Below are 21449 nucleotides of genomic sequence, written 5' to 3'. Positions count from 1 at the left end.
CAGCTTTGTTTTACCGAAAGCTTACGCTAGGTGGCGCTATTGGTTAATTAAATCAAATTGGCTTTTTAATGTATTGTTTTCACTTTTAAGTTTATATAATTATATATTCTTACAGAGAAAGTATTTCACATTTAATTGGACTTGAGTATTATTTCGTAACGTATTACATTTACATTTAATTTTTTTTTTTTTTTCAAATGTGCATGAAAACAACGGTCACAACTAATAACTCTGTGCAGCAATTATGCGTGATTACCTTCAATTATTTTCCAATAAACCACTTCAAACTTAGAGTTCAAGTGTTTTCTATGGTGACATACATACAAATATTATTGCTGATAATTTATGGGGCGTGTGTCGGACGTAAACTTGAATTACAAATATGCAAAATACTGAATCTGTGCAACTTCAAAATTTTAACAATTTATTCGTTGAATATCTACTATGCAAATTCGACTGGTTTGCCTTTTCCATCTAAAATTCGCACAAAAATTAAATCGATTCAGTAAACTTTGTAATAAATATTGCACTTTTTCAAAACACGCATATATCGGTTGTAAACACACGGCGTATAATTAACCAAGCTGCGCATGCGCATAAATTCCGATTGATGCACTAGCATACTAACGCTAACACCGCTTTGGTAGGACACACACAGTTATTCGTGTAGATTAAATATCCCCTATAGAGATGCATTTAGTAAGCCTATGTTCGCTTTTCGTCTTCTACAGTTCGCAGAATAAGAAACATGAAGTGATTTCAGCAGATTCGATTATTCGTACTCATTTCAATTCAGCAAACTTCGATATTCTTACTACAAATCTATAAACACCCGATTGTCGCAGAATTCTGGTACACAATTTATGCCATATAGCTTAATATTTCAATAAGTCTAAGTAATAACATGAAACTGGCTTCCATTCCGCCGGGAAACGGGTATACAATTCACTTCTTGGGATCTAAATATTGCTTGTAATAGAAGGTCAAGCAAAGAACATAAAATCTTCACCGAAAGTTGAAATCGTTCATCTTTTTTTTCAAAAATCTCCATTGTCATATTGAAAGTTATTCAAGGTTTTACATAAAAATTGTTTCTTCCAAAATTACTAAAATTTAGAGAAAATAATAATTTAAATTAGTAATAAATTACCGAATATATAGACTATTTTTATAGAGAGTTAGGAAGGCAAATGAATAAAAGATGATCTATTTCGAGGTACCCTACTTTTTTAAAGAAAAAGCACAGAAACTTCTAATTTAATGGGGATGTTTTTATCATTCGTACGAACATTCCTTGGCATTTATTTTTGGCAGATTATCTCTTTCAAATGTTGGTCGCGGCTACGTCTCAGATAGTCCATCCGTTGAGTCCAATTTTCTATGACTTGTTCGAGCTTTTCGACTGTGAACTGGCGAAAGGCACACGTGATGTTCCAAGACCTGAATTGAAGCGAAAAGTCCGTATAGACTTAATAAGTCCATTTATTGATGCGATGTGTGAAGTGGCGCCGTCTTGTTAAAACCGAATGTGGCCGAGATCATGATCTTCAATTTCAGGTCGGTTCTCACCGGCATCATTTTTGAAGAAATGTGGACCAATGATTCCACCGACCCAAAAGCCACACCAAACCATTGGTTTTTCTGCATCAAATGGCAGCTCTTGAATCACTTCAGGTTACTCTTCGTCCTAAATTCGTCCTATTGCTTGTTTGCAGACCCATTGAGTCAAAAATGGACCTCATCGCTGAACAAAATTTGGCTAGAAAACGTCGGATTTTCTTAGAGCTTATTGAAAGCGCATAGAGCGAAGGTCCAAGAAAGAGAGTGTACATATAGTAGCGATCGTGAAGCAAGAAGTAGTCGTCACCGTCAGTTTTGTAAGCCGAAATATATCAAAAAATGGACACCTTGGTCAAGTATTTTGCTCCTTACATATCATTGCTTTAGCTAAAAATTAGTCTATGTTCTTGTTGTATGCGCAGAAAACATATCTGAAGTAATTTCAAAGAATGATGCGAATTGACAGTCCTTGGCCGAATAATAAATCTCGAATTAATCTATCTTACATTTGGGTTCGTCAGATCAGTAGTCCAAGCTGATAACTAAGGTGCGACAGACCAGTTTTTTATGAAACCACTCTTTAGGTATATTTTGAAAACACTAAGGTGATCCGCTCCGACAGCCTTCATATATTTTTCTCGCTACTGTTACTTAATAGTAAACAATGCGCAAAAGCATTAGAAGGCAAGCAAGTTATGGGTAAGCGGCAGATTGCATCATTGAAACATTCACGTGAGACACAACAATACCCACCCAAGTACATACAGACACAATTTTGGAAAAGCGCTAAGTTGCAAGAGATAAGCTAAATAAAAAGGGAGCGTTAGTGCAAGAGAGCGTTATTACAACAAGCGTTTCCCGCCAAATTTGCAAATGTTGCGAATAACTGTAAAGCAGAAATTCATTCATTTCACAAACACCACTTTGCAATGGTTTATTATGTGTGTAAGTTGCCACAAATTGTTGCACATAGCCGCATAGAGTCGCTGAAGCAGAGCGTCTATGGAGCACTCACTGGAAAACTTGTTTTCTTAGGATGTTGATGTTGTTTTCGAATATCACCGCTATCAGCTATTTACCTTCGCACAACGCTTTTCACTTTCATTCGGCTCGGTGGAGTGTTTGCATGACAGCAACGCGGAAAATCCAAATTTTATTAAAATTACAAAACAAAGCAACAACAGCAAAGTAGTTTATGCAATAAATACCCAAATATATGTATAACAGTTTGTAGACGCATTCCTGAAGAAGTATGGCCGAACCCGAGGATTTCTACAAGGATGCAGAGATTTTTGTAACGGGTGAGTTGGAAGGCCAAAAAACCATTTTGTTTGATCAACTGTAATTGGAAAAGCTTTCCATAAAATTATACAGTTGTAGAGATTTTTATACGAGAGTAGCTTAATAAGGTTGTGACTATTTGATTGTGAAGTGTGACATTTATAAATCCAAATGCAAAGCTGCTGTTGTCATTTGTTAACAAAAACTGTAAAATTTTGACAAAATTTTAGCGGCTGAACTCAAGAGGGTCTGGAAACCGACATTTTCTCTGATTCAAAAGTGCTAATAGGTCACGAGCGACTGCACAATGAGATCTTCTCTACTTTACTGGCGTAGAAATCCCTTACGCGGTTATAGCCGCATTAGCAACAGCGCGCCAGTGGTTTCTACTTTTTGCAATGTGGCGTCATTTAGAGATTCCAAGCCAAGACAGGTGCTTCCCGACCTGGTCTTTCCAACGGAGTAGAGGTCTGCCTCTTCCTCTACTTGCACCGGCAAGTACTGCGTCGAATACTTTCAGAGATGGAGTATTTTCGTAGCCAAAAAATGTGAAAATAAAATCCAAAAAACAAGCAGAAAACGAAATTATCTCACATGGTTGAGACCGTAAATGATATCTTAAGTAAATCATAGTTTCGAAATTAAATGAGTGGACAAATTTTAGAGGCAAACACATACTCGTTGTTGAAACGTTGAAATATGAAGCCATCATAATACTTGAAGGATTAAAGAAAACTTTAAATCGAATACCTTTATGGACTTATGGCGGACTTACTTCAAATTTACTTTTTTCTTCAAAGAGAACGTTAGTTCACCATAGAAGCCGATCTTTTCTAAGAATTTTCTGAAACAAAAGCAAGCCCAGTACATTGATTTACCTATTTGTTCCATAGTTCATACATATATTAAGCTGTTATTAAGAGAGTCACACAGTTCTTTCTAACTACCCTCGTAGTTGTTTTGCTTGCAAATTTCCATTTTACATTATTTTTTTTTTACTTAGGCGCCACTGGCTTCGTGGGCAAAACGCTGTTGGAGAAGTTGCTTTGGAGTTTTCCACAAATCGCTCACATCTACATGTTAATACGCGAGAAGAGCGGCCAGACGGTGGCGCAACGTTATCAGGATTTTGTGCAGCATACAATTTTTGAACGCCTGCGCACGCATTATCCGGAGCGGCTGGAAAAACTGGTCTACCTGAAGGGTAACATTGAGTGTGACGATTTCGGTGAGTGACGCTAGTAAATTAATCGCTTCATACTTTACTATTGCTTTTTTTCGATTGTTTTTCAGGTTTAAGTCCCACGGACCGCCATCGCTTGTGCACGCATGTGCAGATCATTTTCCACAGCGCCGCCACAGTGCGCTTCAACGAGCGCTTGAAAGTCGCCGCACGCGTGAACGCCATCGGCACTTGGCATCTGCTGGAGTTATGCAAGGAAATGCCAGAGCTTAAGGTGGTTTATATTTTTATGAAGCGTGAAGTTACTAACTGTTATGAGTAAATTTTCTTACAGAGCTTCGTCTACGTCTCGACGGCGTATTGCAATCCGGGACGTAAGTTCGTCGATGAATTGATATATCCCACTTTGCCGCCCGTCAACTGGAAAATGTTCGTTGATTGTACTAACAAAATCCCAGATGCTTATTTCAATAGCTTAGCCAATTATATTAAGGTTAGTAAGTAACTTTGAGACATTTGCCGACAAGATGATCCTTTTTCAGTCAAATAAGTGGCGGTAGAGGTAATGTAGTTAAGACATGGTCTCGGTCAAAGCTTCTGACCAAGCTTAGAAATGTACTTTCTACTACCGAAAATCCATCAATTTCGAATACTATTTTAAATATGTATCAAGTGATATCAAGCCACGTAAAAGCAGAAGCTCAGCCCAAGGAGTAAGTGCGAATCGTTTCGCTATTTTTGATTGAGATGATGGCATCTCAAATGAACCGATTTTTAAGGTCGTCGGAAAACAAATTGTAAAGAACTTGATGTTACATCATTTTTTAGAGCTTTAGGGTTTGGAATAAAGAAAATATTCTCTAAATTTCATTGGCAACTGCGCTACAAACCAGTTTCTTGCTTCGGAATGTTTTACTGAGCAGTGAAGTGGTTTTTACCTCAATCTTAATAACACTAAAACTATTTTATTGTTTAAGATTTGTAAGGCACAATTTTCCAAGATTTGAACAATACTCCCTTTTCAAATTAACCAACTTTTCCACAGGGTCCTCATCCGAACACTTACACCTTCACCAAATCGATCGCCGAGCAAATTGTGAATGATTACAAACAGTGTATACCAATTGTAATCGTACGACCATCGATCGTGACGGCAGCGCATCGTGAACCATATCCCGGTTGGATCGACAACATACAAGGCATCACGGGCATTATGATGGAAATCGGTAAGGGTACAATCAGCAGCATATTAGGCGATAAGGACATCATTTGCGATATAATACCTGTGGACTTTGTCGTCAACACATTAATATTGATGGCACAAAAGGCGACGTTGGGCAGGTTTGTAACATTTCTTTTATAAGTCCATAACATTAAATGTATATTTAAACATTATCTCTGCCAGAGTTTACATTGCCAACGCCACTTCGGGTGTTACGAATCCCATTACATGGGCGCGCCTAGGCTGTCTGACGCTAAAGTGGTCGCGTATTTATCCGACCAAGCGTATTTTGATGTATCCATACTTCAAGTACCGGAAAAGCTTCATGTTACACGAAATCGCCGTTATTTTACTACACTATGTGCCCGCCTTATTGATGGATTTGCTGACCTTATTGCGGCAGAAGCGAAAATTTGTTTTGCCGATTGCAAAAAAATTTAGACAAGCTTGTTTGGCTGGTAAGCGCTTCAAAATGCAGCATAAAGATGTAAAAGATATACAATTTAAGGTACCTTCTATTGGCAGGTCGCACATTTTCGCTGAATGAGTGGATTTTCAAAAACCAAAGTCGTTACTACTTCCAAGAATTGCTGCAGGGTACACCAGCACCGCATTTAACATGGAACTTGGAAACCCTAGACTATGATAACTATATCAGAGAGTTTGTAATTGGCATACAGAAGTATCTGCATCGTGAACGCTTTCAGACGAACGCCAGCAAATGGAAGGTCACACGGTGAGCAGCAGTGTAAGTCGAAAGAAACGAAAGTCTTAATTGAAGATTTTTCTATTTTTCCACAGTTTATACTGGACCTGGGCGTTTATGCACATATTTTTGACTCTATTAGTGGTTTACTGTTTATTTTAGCATGAGCTGCTAAGTAATAGAAAATCTTTCTTGTTTTGACATATCCAATATATTGTAAATCAAAATTATAAAGATACATAAACATATGTATATATATTATGTACATAATTATGTATATAATGAAACTAATAATGAGAGAATACAATGATTGCTCTATATCAGCTATTTCCGCGACGTCAATGTTTGTACTCGCTCAGAGCATCACTAAACTGACGTCACACAAAATGCCACCATCTTATATTCTCCGGTATAAATAAGTAACAGTTATTATAAAATAAACATAAACGTTGCGTTAAAATTAAGAACTTGTATTAATTCATTGGCTGTCCACAATCATCGGGTGGTGGTCCTAATGTTGGGAATGTGCGCAAACGTTGCAATTCTAAAATCGTCTTCAGCTCCAATATATGCGCATAATCTTGACGCACTTCATTAATCAAGTAGCTGTGCCGTTTCACCTTTTCTATGCTGTAGACAAGGTGTTAGATAACACGATTCATTGGCAGAGAGTAGGGGCTTACCTTTCATTGCGCTCTCTTTGCAGTTTCTCTTCCAAGAGAGTATCCCGATTTGCGGTAAATAGGGCTACATCCACTTTAACCTCATCGATGGATCGATTTAATGCCTGATTTTTGCGTTTTACCTCAACTATTTGATCTTTACATACTACTATTTTCTCATTGCTGAGTTGGAAGAAAAAAGAACACATAGTATGAAGTATCTTCAGAGTGTTAGTCTACATAAGATAAAATAAAAAAGATTCTAAAATAAAGTTTTGGACTATCGAAAATATATTCTACAGTTCAAAAGACTATGAAGATTTTCTGAAAAACTATTGGCATATTATTAAATGCTAGAAATGTTCTAAGAAATTTAGTATAGACTGCATTGCATTATTTTGGGATTTTAGGTTTATGATCGAATAATGTAGGATCACCCATCTAACCCAACCTAACCTATAGCACATTTAGGCTTTAAATTTAATTCGACAAACCTAAACTTTTTTAAAATTTAAGACCAAGAATATTAACACGTAATTGAGTTCCAACAATACAGACCTTCATCACAAAAGAGCTTCAGAGCTCATTATTTCTTGGACTTTATTTGATAATTTGAGGATGGAGTCATTTGTATAAGTTCACTCAAGTGAGGAAAGTTATCTGATTACCATTCACTGGGGGTGGCCAGAAACAATTCTTTTACATACGGCTCAACAGCTCACGACTTCCGGTCTTTAACCAAGTATCCTCTGGTAGTCAGAAAACATCCGTTTGAAGGCGAGCTAAAGTGAGTGAGAACATCCCCTCCACAGAATTGAGCGCTAAGTTTGGAACCCGCCACTTAAAAAACACTACCAAGGAAATGAAGAAAACAGCCTCGGATGAGAGACCCCCCTTTTGACAAATCTTGACAACAGGTGCTACTTTGGACTGAGTAGGCAATTGAGAAGTAAAGTCCTCTCTCGACGAACAAAAACCAAACTCTACAAGTCACTCATTATTCCCGTTCTGCTATATGGTGCAGAGGAATGGACGATGACAACATCTGATTAGTCGACGTTAAGAGTTTTCGAAAGATTTTGCGAAAGATGTATGGTCCTTTGTGCGTTGGCAACAGCGAATATCGCATTCGATCGGAACGTTGAGCTGTATGAGATATACGACGACATTGAAATAGTTCAGCGAATTAAGAGTAGCGGCTGCGCTGGCTAGGTCATGTCGTGCATATGGACGAAAACAATCCAGCTCTGAAAGTATTCGAAGCAGAGAAAAAGGAAGATGTCCACTCCGTTTCAAAGACCAGAAGGAGAAGGACCTGGCTTCGCTTGGAATCTCTAATTGGCGCTACGTTGCGAAAAGATGAAACGACTGGCGCGCTGTTATTAACTCGCCTATAATCGCGTAAGTGGTGTCTACACCAGTAAAGAAGAAGAAGATATTTAACAACTCAAATTCATAGCCAAACTCTTCCTTACTTTATTAAGGAACTTTTAGATATCTTATTAGTCGTACTTTGAAATTTCGTTAGTCGTACTTACATGCGGTCTAAATTTTTGCGGTATGCCGTTACGCGTTGTTCAATCAACTGATCGATACTGCCTATTCGGGATAGTTTGATACGCTCTTCTTTAATTTTCTTCCATTTTCGTAATAATTGTAGAAATTCGGCGGTGACCTTAAAAAATTAATGGAAATGGTACCAAAACTCTAGCACGCACCACCAGGCTTTTTAATATCATCGTAAAACTCACCTTACATTTCTCGATGACTTCCAACATATACTTGAGATAATCAATATTTGCACGATACATTTTATGCTCCCACTCTTTGTAGAGCACCTGACGTCGAAAGACGGCTAAACGTTGCATTGTGCGTAGTTTTTTAGCACCAGCTTTCTATAGAGCCATTGGATAAAATATAACTGTATTTTTAACTAAAATGCTCAACATCAACATAACACCCTTGTAGTATGCTCACCTTGATTAAGCTATTCACATCATTTATATCGTCAATGTTCATTAGAATGCAGTTTTGTAAATTCTTCATGGATCCACCGATGGATGTTTCCACCTGACCCAAAGGCAACACCAATTCCAGGCGTTGATTTTGTACGATGTTGAACTATAATGCAAATAAATATACATATTAACAGAGGACTAGAGATATTCGAGAACGAATGATGAGAAAAATTTAGATACTCGTAAGCGAAATGAGGTTCTATCGAAGAATGTCAAAATACTCACTCTACCTCAACATCAACTTACACTGGTTCGGTTTCTTTTCTTTTACCATTCATACTCACATATTGTCCCGATAGGCGATCCGTTTCTGACATCATCTGCTGTTTCAGACTTCTCAAATTATTCAAGTCCGTTATGGAATTATTTAATTTGTCCTGTGAATCGGTCAAATGGAAGCCTTGACCCTTAATCTTAAGTTCATTCTCGATTTTCTGTCGTCGCAAGCGTACGAATTGTTCCCAATACTTGGGTTCTAGTTGATGTGGCGCATTTTGTATATCGTCCAAATTGTGCAAACTAGTAAAGTACTCCTGCACTTCGACGGGTAAGGGGAACGTGAAACGGCTCTTATGAACCAAACGAGCAGCGACCTCGTGACACACCAAAGCCGATTGAAATGAGCGTTGCTGCATTTTCGGGCGTCGTCTAAAAAGTTTACTCAATTCATGCGAAAAAGCCGGTGCATTCGCAAGAAAGTTGCCTTTAAATTGTCGTTCAATAGTTTTGTCACGTGCGTTTAAGGTCTCCATATCCTGCTTGATATCAGCGATGGATTTCTCAGAGAATTCAATCAGTTTCACATAACGATTGGTATATTCATTGGCCTTTTCGGTTTCAACTCTACAATTTCAGTTGCAAGTAATGGATTTTTTGTAGAATTGAACATAACGAGCTACTAACCTCAAATCTGCAATGGAATTACGTAAGGTCACACGCTGATAGAAAGACACCTTCAAACCGAGTATGCGCACGCGGAAATGTTTCAAAGCAAAATCATATTTCAGCTTAAGTATCGCCATTTGAGCGCAGCGTTCATTAAATTTATGAATATAGTTGATTTTTAACTCGTTCGTCTTGCGCTCGTTCACATTCAGAATGCGTAAATATTTATTGCGATCTTCGGTTAGTATGCGTAAAGTTTCCTCATATATACGCAGTAGTTTTTGATCCTCCAAGGTGTATTCGTGCGGTTGTCGTTTCGACATAAACTCTGGCTCCGGTGGCGTCTTCTTGATCTCCTCTTCCCACAATTTCTCCAATACGCCATCCATCATGGTATTCAACGCACGCATCCAAAAATCAATAGACCACAGCAACATGCGTCCACGTTTCTGATCGCTAACCACCGCTTTTTTAGCGCGTCGATTGATCGCTTTAATCTCAGAGTCATCAACCTACAGGGAATCAGAAAATCAGATATTGAAGACTTATTTGGTAAATATATAAATCTTAACCAGGGAGAAGCAGATATTGAAGACTTATGTGGTAAATATATAAAGCTTTATAAACAAGTTTGTAGGTTAAACGTTCGAGTTATATGAAAAGACTTTTTAACTGCTCAAATGAAGCCCAAAGCATGTTGGTCCCACCGTTTCAAACCGCATACCTCAAAAGTTAAGAAAACATCGAACGAAAATCTAAAAACACTTCTCTAAACACAGCGTCTGGAAGAGCTCTAACAATACTGATTGAATCATTCGCCCTAGTTTTGGCACCTCGGCACCCAAAGGCGGGAATACACTAACTGTTTGAACCCTCATAACGCATTGAGCAGTCTAGCCGCCTGTGAAAACTAGCAGCAGATTTCAAAAAATAACAGCATCGCTTTTCGAAATACAACGAAATATTCTTACAGAAACTAATATCGAAAGTGAAATCAACAGTTGATCCTCCGCTTCTTACCGTCATTATACGTTCCAACACCTCATCGTTCATTAGTACTGGCACCGATAACTGCTGCGGCGTGAATGTTTTCATACCCAATAGTGAGAGCATAATGTTCATATCGTTATAAATATGAGTCAGCGACGCATTTGTTTTTATAATACTTTTCATGATTTCTTCTTTATACAGTTTTTCTTGTTCGAACAGTTTATTGTACTCTTCGCGTAACGGCACATCCAAAAGAACCTGTGCGATAATTATAACAGTAGATTGAGAGGGTAAGAAAGGGTAATATTTGTTATAAAGTACTTAAGAGAAGAGACCGTACTTAGAAAGCCAACTCACCTTGAATTTAATGTCGTGATTACACATCTGGTTCGCCGTAACCCAAGTTATATCCTGCATTTGGAAATCCTCTGACATTAGATGTTCAAAGACATTACCCACAATTTTGTACAGTTTCCGTTTCTTCTTCACGACAGCAGCAGGCACTTCAACTTCTGCCTCAGCTTCATCAGCAGGTATAGCAAACACAACACTAGTAGCGCCGGCTATTTCTTTTTGTGGTACAATTTCTTCGGTTTCTTCGTCCTCTTCGAGCGGTTCGAAGTCTTGAAAACGATATAAGTCGAAAAAATCCATCATGTCTTTCCGCATTTTACTCAATGAATAGTTCTCGAATGCGTTATTCGCAAAGATTGCACGAACTTTCGTGCTGATCTTCAACGAATTTTGCGCAATCAAATTCATAATCCAATCACGTATGCGACTCTTATCCAGAATACTCTCCATTAGTGAATTGTGTTCGATTTCGCAGACTTTACGCGCCTCCGCATTCAGCTGATTCAACCAGGCGTAGTTAAGGCAAAACTTGCGATAGATACCTTGAGTTTTACCTGTTACTGCGATGTCGTAGTCAATGAGGGCACGTACCTCCTCCTCCAATTGAGCCAGCCGTTGGTCAATATTCGCGCGACGGTCATAATTTTCTTTCGAAATCAATTGCTTAGTAAACGATGCCGTTGAAGGTGTTTCAACCACACGTTCTAACTCGAGCTCCACTGGTGCTTCGAGTACCTCGGTGTTCTCGCGTAGGTTATCGGCAAGCGGTGGTAAACGAGAAATCTTCAAACAACCAGATTCCAGTAGAACTGCCAGATATCTGAAAAAGTTATGAAAATAGAGAGCTCAAAAAAAGTTGAAATTGATTCTGTAGATGACTCTGAACTTCAAGGAAACCCAAAACATACGCACATGCATAGTAACTCAGGCAATATCAAAGAAGATAGATAACTTTGTAGAAAAGAAACAATATGTTCCCTAACAGTTGGTGCTAACACTATATTAAAGTTTAGGAGCTTCTAAAATTGTTAGACTTAGTTCGGAGATTGATGAGAACCCAAATTCAACTAGCAATTTGCATCTTCAACTACACATCTTAAATATAAAAATCATACTCACTTGCTGTTATAGATTTCTTTTATGTGCCTTATGAGTCGCTGTGAATAGCTGGAGTACAGTTTCCGACACACCACATACGGCTTCGAGCTACGCTTATGATGACGAAAGTGTATCATTAGCGTGCTAACATCATAAGTTATGATGTGATTTGAGCCCGCCACACCAGAGACATATGCCATATGCAACGTATTTAAGGAGCGCATTAAGATCACTTTGTCCATATGCTGTATAAAATAAATATCCAGCAAGAAACTGTCTACCGGCAATGCGATAAGTTCCGCATGATCCTTATTCGAGACGTCCAACAACGTGATGCTTCGATATTTCTTCTGTAAGTTATACATACGACGATTGACAACACGCTTGTCCGCGAGCCAAGCAGAGACCCACAATTCATCCGCATACGGAATATCAGTGTCTTTGATTTCGTCTTGCGATAAAAATGACAGGCCATGATCCTGATCGATCAGGAAGAAGTGCAGCATGCGTTTGTGCGAGCGACTGAGTAACGGCACTACGATTAGAAAACGTTCGGACTTAAAATCCACAACCATTTCTTTATACTCGTTCTTTATGGTCTTGATTAGACCGGTTTGGTTTGCTAAATATATCTCTGATATGCCATATTTATCGATCTCCATGATGTGTAGAACGATGGGTGCACGTATCTTTTCGAACGACAAAAAGTACACTTTACCATCTGTGGTGCCGGCGGCAGCAAATGGCGAGGAATTGTGCGTGGCAACGCATGAACCATTCGGTATTTCCAACGACGAGTATTTGGTGTTATGACTTATTTCGAAAGCGCACAGCATATTGCCACGTGTGAGTATGAGTAGGTTCTCCTCCTTGAGGCCACGCAATATGGTAAAGTCTTCCACCGTATAATTCGAGACGGAAAAGTCGATAAGTGTGCTATAGTACTCGCTCGCCTGCAGTTGATACAGTGAGCCCACATCGTCGGTAGCGTAAGCTTCGCCAGCGAAGTTCGAAACAATCTTCACAATCGGCACACGAATGTCCTTCAACACCCATTCTACAGCCCAGTTGTTACGTTTATGAGTTATCAATGTCGCACTGTTGGCGTTGGACACAATAAGGCCCTGCTTGTGCGCAAATAAACAGTGTGGTTGTGGTTGGTCATGGTGTGAGAATGTGGTGCCCCACTGACGTGACAAATAGAATTGTGCTACTTCGATCTATAAACAAAAAAATATTATTTAACTCATATTTTATATAACTATTAAATAATCCATCTGTGACTTACACTGAACACAACACCGAAATCATTCACCACATACATCACATCGTTTTGCGAGCACATTGCGAATTGTGTACTCAACAAATGCGATTTCGGCAACTGCACACGCGATATCTCATGCAGGACCATCGCCTCGGCGGTATAATGCATTTCCCAGAAGACTATCGCTTTTTCGAACTTCGAGAATTGCATGATCATGGGCCAGGTGCGGCTGGAGCAATGCAATGAGTGCACTGAGCATTTAATACCAGTAGCGACCTCTACCAGTAAATTACCGGTACGACAATTCCAAATACGGAAGGAATAATCCGGGAATCCACTTAGAGTGATAAGCATATCGTAGTTGGAGAAAAGCATGTCCACATAGCTGACTACGTTGTTACCTAATAATGTCGAAAAAAGAAATATTTTAGGAAACTTTGTGGGTATTTCAGAACGGAGCGTAAAGAAAAATTTAGCTATCCATGGAGCGGAGCAAGGCACACATAATACTAGGGTTAGGGTTACTACTATCTTCAGCTGTGGATATTCACTTTTCTTAGGCTTTCACATCTATACAGTTTTATGACTGGAGGTTTCATTGAATACTATAAAGATGCTTAGGTTTCTTATGTTTCTACACTTTTTTGAATTTATTTGACAACTATTTTCCGATTAATGATAAAATTCTGACATTTATGTTACGAACGGTGAACCCCAGCGAAAAAATTAGTACTATGGTGTTTTCGACCATAATTTATACTCTAGTTCATTGTGTAATGTTAATATTTGGATCACTCCTGTATCACCGCCCTCCTTCGGTCGAGAATCAGCTTTACAAAAAAAGGATGCAAAACGACATTTACTTTCAGAATATCGCAAAGAAAATCCATTCATTCATGCATTAGGTTAAAAAAAAGCCTGACTAAAAACGCAGATAGGACGAGGCGTTCAAACTCTTCACATAGATGGGTTTTCAAGTCCAAAGCACGGATATCGTATGAAGCTTAGAAGTTGTAGACAATTTCAACTAATGACAGATGCAATAGAAGCGGCAGTGAAACTCAAATCAGGATGTTTTTTCAACAAAGTAAAAGGGTTCTCCACCCAAAATCGTGAGAGAGTAGTATTAACCAAAATATCCCTAAATACTTTATACGTACAACGTAATTGCAACAGCTTGTGCATATCCGGATAGCGCACAATGTGTATGGTTGGCCGGATAACAGTCTCTGAATAGGCGAACATCGGCAGCGAGAAGTGTCCAGCGAGATTACGTGCACCCAATCCCACACCGGGATTGTCAATGGTGTAGTACAATTTATTTCGTGTCTTCAAGTCGGTGAAATGTATTGTGTGATCGTGAAGCGTCGCCAAAGCCTCCATGCCGATGCTGATAAGCGAATATGGCGACGCGTACGTTGCCCATAAGCTGAGAGAAAATGATATAAGGATTTAGTTGGATAAAAATAAAATGTTTTAGTTTTTGTTAAATTACCAAGATTCCCATGCTTCCGAACTGCTCATTGGATTGTATTCTATTGAAAATTATTTTATATTAAAAAAAACAAAATTTTTTTTCGTGATATTGAAAAATGAAAAATCGTGCCTCTCGCATTGAGTTACGGAATAAACTAAAATACTTGAAATTCGCTTGAAACAGTACAGTGTTGGTATGGAAACGAATAATAACTGAGTAAAGGAATATTAAAGATGTTATTGTTGCCAGGTAATTTCATTTGTTTACCCAGAGATTGGTTATTCGACAGCGACTGCACAGGCGCTTGATTTCTTGTTCGCCTAGTTTGTGGCTTCTAATATAGTTTTTGAGAGTTTTACATGTTCAAAGGCGTTTTAGGTTATTTGAAACATTCTTATAAGAATGATCTTTAAATCTATGCACATATAAGAGGTTTTCCTTAAAGAACCATAACTCTTCCCTCGGTCTCCCTCTTTGGTATAATACTCTATTGTCTTAAGTGATGTCAAAACCTTCATCAAATGCCATAACCTTGTGCCAGGGTTGGACGATTGGAAAGGGTTTATAGCTTTCTCTACATCACTTCTCTATACTTCTCTCCGTCTAGAAAGGTCTTTAGTTTCAATTTTCTTAATTATTCGAAAATTGTACATCTTGCTCACAGTACTTTGGAATTCAAGACCATATAGGATTCCAACGCAAACAAAACTGCCTTAGGGCAATTTTCTCAATGTCTAGTTAGCAGTAAATTCTGATTAAAAAAGGCTATTTACTAAAATAAGTATTCTTCTTCTTCCTTATTGACGTAGACACCGCTTACGCGGTTATAGCCGAGTTTACAACAGCACGCCAGTCGTTCTTCCTTTCGCGGCCTGGTGTCAATTGGAGATTCTAAGCGGAGCCAAGTACTTCTCTACCTGGTCTTTCCAAAGCACTGAAGGTTTTCCTATGCTTTCCCCGGCGGTCACCGCGTCGAATACTTTCAGAGCTGGACTGTTTTCGTCCATTCGGACGACATGACCTAGCCAGCGTAGCCGTTGTCTTTTAATTCGCAGAACTATGTTAATGTCGTCGTATATCTCAAACAGCTCATGGTTCCATCGAATGCGATATTCGCCGTAGCCAATACGCAAAGGACCATTAATCTTCCGCAGAACCTTTATCTCGAAAACTCGTAAAGCCGACTCATCAGATGTTGCCATCGTCCATGCCTCTGCACCATATAGCAGGACGAAAAGCATAAGTGACTTATAGAGTTTGGTTTTTGTTTATCGAGAGAGGACTTTACTTATCAATTATATACCCAGTCCAAAGTAACATCTGTTGGCAAGAGTTTTTCTGCGTTGGATTTCAAGGCAGACACTGTTGTTGGTGTTAATACTGGTTCCAAGATAGACGAAATTTTCTACGACTTCAAAAACTGTCAACAGTAACTTGGAAGCCAAGTCGCGAGTGCGACAACTGTTAGTTTGATGACAGGATATATCGTCTTGCTCTCCTTCACTACCGGACCCATTTGCATCGCTTCCTTATCCAGTCACTGATAAGGTTCAATCAGTTTGTTGACGAGCGAGCTTTAATTTTTCACACAATACGCTGGATAGAACCTTATACGCGATGTTGAGGAGGCTTATCCCACGGTAGTTGACGCAGGTTGTGGGGTCTCCCTTTTTTTGGATTGGGCAGAGCACACTTAAATTCCAATCGTCGGATATGCTTTCGTTCGACGGTGTTCTACATCCTTATCCTTATCAGTTCTTCGCCGCTGTGTATGAATAGCTCGACCGGCAATTGATCGGCCCTCGCCGTTTTGTTGATGCTTAGAAGAATATATGTACAAAATCAATCAAAATGATTATTTTGATGTGAAATTTGGCACAGAAGTCACTGACAGTCATACCAACCTAGGAAAAAACTATTTCGACGAAAAGGATTTTCACACGAAATTTAAATTAAAAAGTCTTACTATTTTTTACTCACAGTAGTGTATATGTATATGTGTAATTGCCTAGGATAATTATATATGTTAGTTTTTCATACTCACCAATTCTTTTAGTGAAAGAGAGGAGTAAACTCATCACTATAAAGTCTCCAAAAATCTAAAATTGTACAAATCTTCTTCTTCAAATTAGAGAACACACACAATTTTTGCGTAGAACGATGCACACGATACTGAAATTTTATTCAAGCTGCTCTCGTGATTTAGTTATGCATACCAAGCGCACAGATCTAAACTACTATAACATATATGAGTAACTGTAATTCATTTTTTATTTAATATTTTCTCTATATTTTTTTGTATTTTTATATATTTATTTATACGTATATTCGTAAACATCATTTGAGTTCTTAGCAAAGTTGGTTCATAACCTTGTATTATTGATGATAAATTGTAAGCTTTAATGTCAATAAAATCAAATATTGTGTAATAAGTAATAAGAATAGATTATAGATTATATTGAGTAGGATATAAAGCGTACGTGTGTATTGGAGAAGTTGCCTAAGCATTTAACTGAGATCTTTTCGCATTACGCGCGTTTTACATATGGCAAACGAAATACCGTTATACATAGTTAGTTAGAGTGAATAAATATCTTGAGTAAATATATATCATATATGTAATTGCTTGTATATAAGCATTTTTATGTTTGATTATTTTCCTGCAACATTTTTAAACAAATTATTTAATAGACATTTATATAGGCCAATATTTAGGCGCCTTTAAGTATATGTATGTGTATAGTATATTTAATATATTTTCATGTATATATTGTGGTAGCTCATATTGCCGTCGTCCAAATCGTCTCATTTAACCAACAAATGTTTTTTGTTACTTCCATTAATCTAAAGAACTCTTGCAGACGTTGCTCACGTATGCAGACGCCTTTAATGTCCACGTTTTTATATTTTGTTTCTTGCTTTTGCATTCCTACAACACTAGTGTTATTAATTCTCAGCTCATTCGTTATTTGCTCAAAACCTTGTTGCTGCTCCCCATCGTTGATCTGCGCCAAATGATGTTCGACTATTTGATCGACATAAATAAAATCGCCCGATTCATTCAACGGTTCGTTGGTTTGTATCTTACGCAGAATTTCGTTGCGATAGTAGTCGTTGATCAGCGAGAGCATACCCTTGGTGTACCAATAGATAATGCCCATGAGCAGCACACCCTGCATGAAGGGTCCGACCATTTTCAAACTTATTATATGTCAATATGTAATAGTTATATAATATATAGTATGTTGATAAACAGTTATTGTATTCTTGTTTCTTCACTTTTGGATTATTTCTGGTTATAATATATAAGTATGCTTTGTTTTCTAGTTTTTTAGTTAATATTTATATTGTAATTCTCTTGAATATTTTTTGTTGCCTTACACAATTTACTGCGCCACTTGGAAGGACTCCAACCATTCTCGCAACATGTAGTACTGCTCTTTGAAATTCGGCCAGGCCATTGTAACAATCAGCATGATGGTGTTGGCGAAAACAAAGAGCTTCATAATCTCCACGGCTATGAAGTGAATGAAATAATAAAAGCAATTATTTTAATCATCAAATGTACATTATTCCTTTCACATATTATAGTAATTAATGCTCGCTATGAAATCACTTTAAAATATTTTCTACTTTCTACATTCTTTCTATAAAGAATAATAATAATCTTGTTCGATTCGCCTATTCTCTATTCGCAATATTTATGCTCTGCTCTCTAGCCAAAAAATTAATATATGAAAGCAAGTACTCGTACATATGCAGTTATCCAGAAAAATTAAACACAAGCGAGTAAGTTAATACCTCAGTCAAGCTCTCATTGAGTGATTTAGTATATTTGTCTTCTACCAGTTGTTTATTCGAATCGGTTTTCTCAAAAATTTACTCAATGTAGGAAAACTTATAGTACAACTTTATGGCTTAGGTCTTTAGAAGGTTCAATGTATGCCACCGCGGCTACTATTCTCTCACTCTGTTGTTTCCTCTCTGAACCAGCACCTGCTTCTGATGAAACTCATCAGTACGAAAAGTTTTATCTGAGCAACTTCCGAGACGTCGTTAAGAAACCTTCGACCGAAAGTTGCGATTTTTTATTCACTATAGAACTTTACAATCGCATAGAAGAAGTTTGATAGTTTCGTCCTCTTCAACCTCTTGCCAGTTTCTACAATAGTCGTTATAAGGCATTCCTAGTCTGTTGGCATGACTGCCTATTAGACAGCGACCTGTAATACTCCTACAGAGAACTTATATCATTCCTTTTAAATTTTAATAATCGGTATGTGCGGTCCATATTCCATTCATGACACGTTTGCCTGCTTGTTGAGCAAATCAGGGATTTCACCGAAACTTAGCTATATTTATAACATAATTGTCGATGAGATATCTACAAATAACCAGAGACATACAAATTTCCTCTATTCCGGAGTCGAATTGTAGGATGGCATCTGTTCTGGCAAGCTCATCTGCTTCACAGTTGCCAGAAATATCACTATGTCCTGAAATCCATTTCAGGTTTATCGCGAAATAGAACTTCCACTAAGAAATCAGAACTTTCTTTCACTAACTTAGACGAAACCCTAAGATACTTGACTGATCTCAAACACCCCTGACTATCTATATATATGGTTTCATGCAATAAAATTTACTTTTTTGTTTCCAAATATACCTGATTTTTAATTTTTAGTTAAAAAACTTAACGGATTTCTTTGAACTTTTCTATATGTGGTTTCGAAATCAATAGTATGAAATCCAAGATTGGTTTACTTTAGAGAGATTACAAATTCAAAAAGGAAAAACAATCTCAAGTAAATAGGATTTACGAAGGTTCTAGTATTTATATAGTATATTCCACAGGATGTTCCCTGAAATAATTTGAAAAACTTGCGTGCTACTGTTCCAATTATTACGTAAATTTATTGGTAGACAACTTGAGAAGGGTATTTAGAGACTCTTATGTCCTTCATAAGATTATTTAAGTTATGCTTAATTGAATTTTAGAATTTTATAGGTAAACCATAATAGATTATTTTATAAATGTCTTGCTTTAAGAATCATTTTCATAGTGAGAATTTGAATGAAAGTCAAACAAGAATAATGCTTTATATAGGATCGAACAACTGATATATCTCAACGAAATTAATTAACTCTTTTACCGTCCGAACTGTTATATCTCATATGCTATTTTATCGATCTTAGATAGAGTTTTTTTTTTTTTAATTTTAAATCTCTGTCGCACTAAATCTTTAATGAAAAGTATTATATGTAACATACCTTCCGGCGAGCGCAGATAATCGCCAAAACCAGAGTTCAGATCATTCTCCGAGTGCAACTCCTTGGCCTTGTCAGCCTTGAGCTTCTCCTCCACCTTGGCGTCGGCTTCCTCCTGCTTGCCCGCATTATTGCGAAAACTGTTCCGCGATTTGCCATAACCCGACGAGGAGTTGGCAAATGCGCCTTTCTTAGGCTTCATTCCGAAAGTACGTGCTGCACTTTCCACTGGCCACCGATCACTGACTGTTGACTGGAGTTTCGATTCAGGAAAAAAAAATTAATTCACTCAACAATTTCGCAGCCTGTGCAGGCCACAAATTGCTGCGCGAAAAGTTCCAACCTCGACGCTTAGCGGTCGCCAACTAAATTCTAAATTATATTATGCTGCATTGCCATGAGAACTTGCGCTAAGCCGCGCATATTTTGGGTCACTTACACATAAACGGGAAATGTATATGGCTTCTAAGTTGATTTTATTGATTACCTGTTACTACATATTTTCGCACAGTAGAAAGTGAAAAACAAATCAAGAAATAATCTTATCACATATTGTACATACAAAGCAATAGAGGTATGTGGGTAATCGGTCAGTCGCAAACGAAGGCGAACCATATGATGGGATGGAGTCGTTATTACTCATTACCAAGTGTCATAAGTCCCATTGTGAGCTAGTAGAATTATGATCTATCCCAGAAAGTGAGATTAAAACGCTGCCAGTTATGTCATACTCGACGCCATCTCTTATAAACCTTGCATCATCGATCAATATCATTAAGTGCTGCCTCCGTCTGGTAACATGAACGTTGGGCTAGCATGGAATAAGGATAAGTTTGCAAGTTGTCTCTGTAGGCGGCAAGTTGACAGATAGATACTAAATCGATCACCGTTTTCGTTCTGGTTACAAAAGTCATCATGTTCTAGAAGTCTAAGTATCGCCCTCTGGAACCTGATAAACTCAACTACACTTGTGTCTTTTCGTTGTTTTCTATGTCTACGTATAAGGCGAACGCCATGAGAGGTCGAACCCGATTACCCAATCGATGACGATGGAGCAGACGTTCCATGGCCCGACCATGAAGAAGTTCGAATAGCAATTACCCGCCTGAAGAACAACAAAATGGCGGTGGACGATGGATTGCCAGCCGAGCCTTTCAAACACGGCGGCGTAAAAGTGATAAGGCGCTTGCATCAGCTTCTTTGTAAAATATGGTCGGATGAAAACATGTCCGACGAATGCAAATTAAGTGTGTCCTGCCCAATCCACAAAAGGAGAGATCCATAAACTGTGCCAACTACCGTGGGATAAGCCTCCTCCACATCGCGTACAAGGTAAAACCCACTGTCAACAAACTGATTAGACCTTATCAGTGTGACTTTGGGCAAGGGAAATGAACAACTTACCAGATATTCACCATGTACCAAATCTTGGAAAAGACCCGTGAAGGGAGGATCGACACACACCGCCTCTTCATCGATTT

General features: G+C 38.1%; 3 protein-coding genes across 3 annotated transcripts; 1 reads left to right on the top strand and 2 right to left on the bottom strand.

Annotated features, from left to right (window-relative positions):
• Positions 1–1598: 1598 nt before the first annotated feature.
• LOC105230898 (putative fatty acyl-CoA reductase CG5065) lies at positions 1599–6237 on the top strand. Its single transcript, XM_011211914.4, has 8 exons — positions 1599–2861; positions 3845–4069; positions 4135–4298; positions 4359–4517; positions 5070–5365; positions 5430–5704; positions 5772–5982; positions 6048–6237. The coding sequence occupies exons 1-8, from the start codon at positions 2813–2815 to the stop codon at positions 6112–6114; spliced, it is 1446 nt and encodes a 481-aa protein (XP_011210216.2). The 5' UTR covers positions 1599–2812; the 3' UTR covers positions 6115–6237.
• Positions 6238–6424: 187 nt separating this feature from the next.
• On the bottom strand, positions 6425–15555 carry LOC105230899 (cilia- and flagella-associated protein 43). Its single transcript, XM_011211915.4, has 13 exons — positions 14719–15555; positions 14384–14652; positions 13248–13624; positions 11981–13179; positions 10865–11681; positions 10538–10765; positions 9536–10029; positions 8917–9475; positions 8592–8735; positions 8366–8509; positions 8153–8289; positions 6636–6797; positions 6425–6582 (listed from the first exon to the last, which is right to left on the bottom strand). Exons 1-13 carry the CDS (start codon positions 14745–14747, stop codon positions 6426–6428), a joined length of 4716 nt encoding a protein of 1571 aa, XP_011210217.2. The 5' UTR covers positions 14748–15555; the 3' UTR covers position 6425.
• Positions 15556–16947: 1392 nt separating this feature from the next.
• LOC105230900 (uncharacterized) lies at positions 16948–20356 on the bottom strand. Its single transcript, XM_011211916.3, has 2 exons — positions 19972–20356; positions 16948–18217 (listed from the first exon to the last, which is right to left on the bottom strand). The coding sequence occupies exons 1-2, from the start codon at positions 20168–20170 to the stop codon at positions 18087–18089; spliced, it is 330 nt and encodes a 109-aa protein (XP_011210218.2). The 5' UTR covers positions 20171–20356; the 3' UTR covers positions 16948–18086.
• Between the last annotated feature and the right edge of the window lie 1093 nt (positions 20357–21449).

Source organism: Bactrocera dorsalis, chromosome 2, assembly GCF_023373825.1.
Source record: "Bactrocera dorsalis isolate Fly_Bdor chromosome 2, ASM2337382v1, whole genome shotgun sequence".
NCBI classification, from domain to species: domain Eukaryota; kingdom Metazoa; phylum Arthropoda; class Insecta; order Diptera; family Tephritidae; genus Bactrocera; species Bactrocera dorsalis.
Note: the sequence above shows the minus strand (reverse complement) of the source record. Positions and strands in the feature narration are given on the sequence as shown.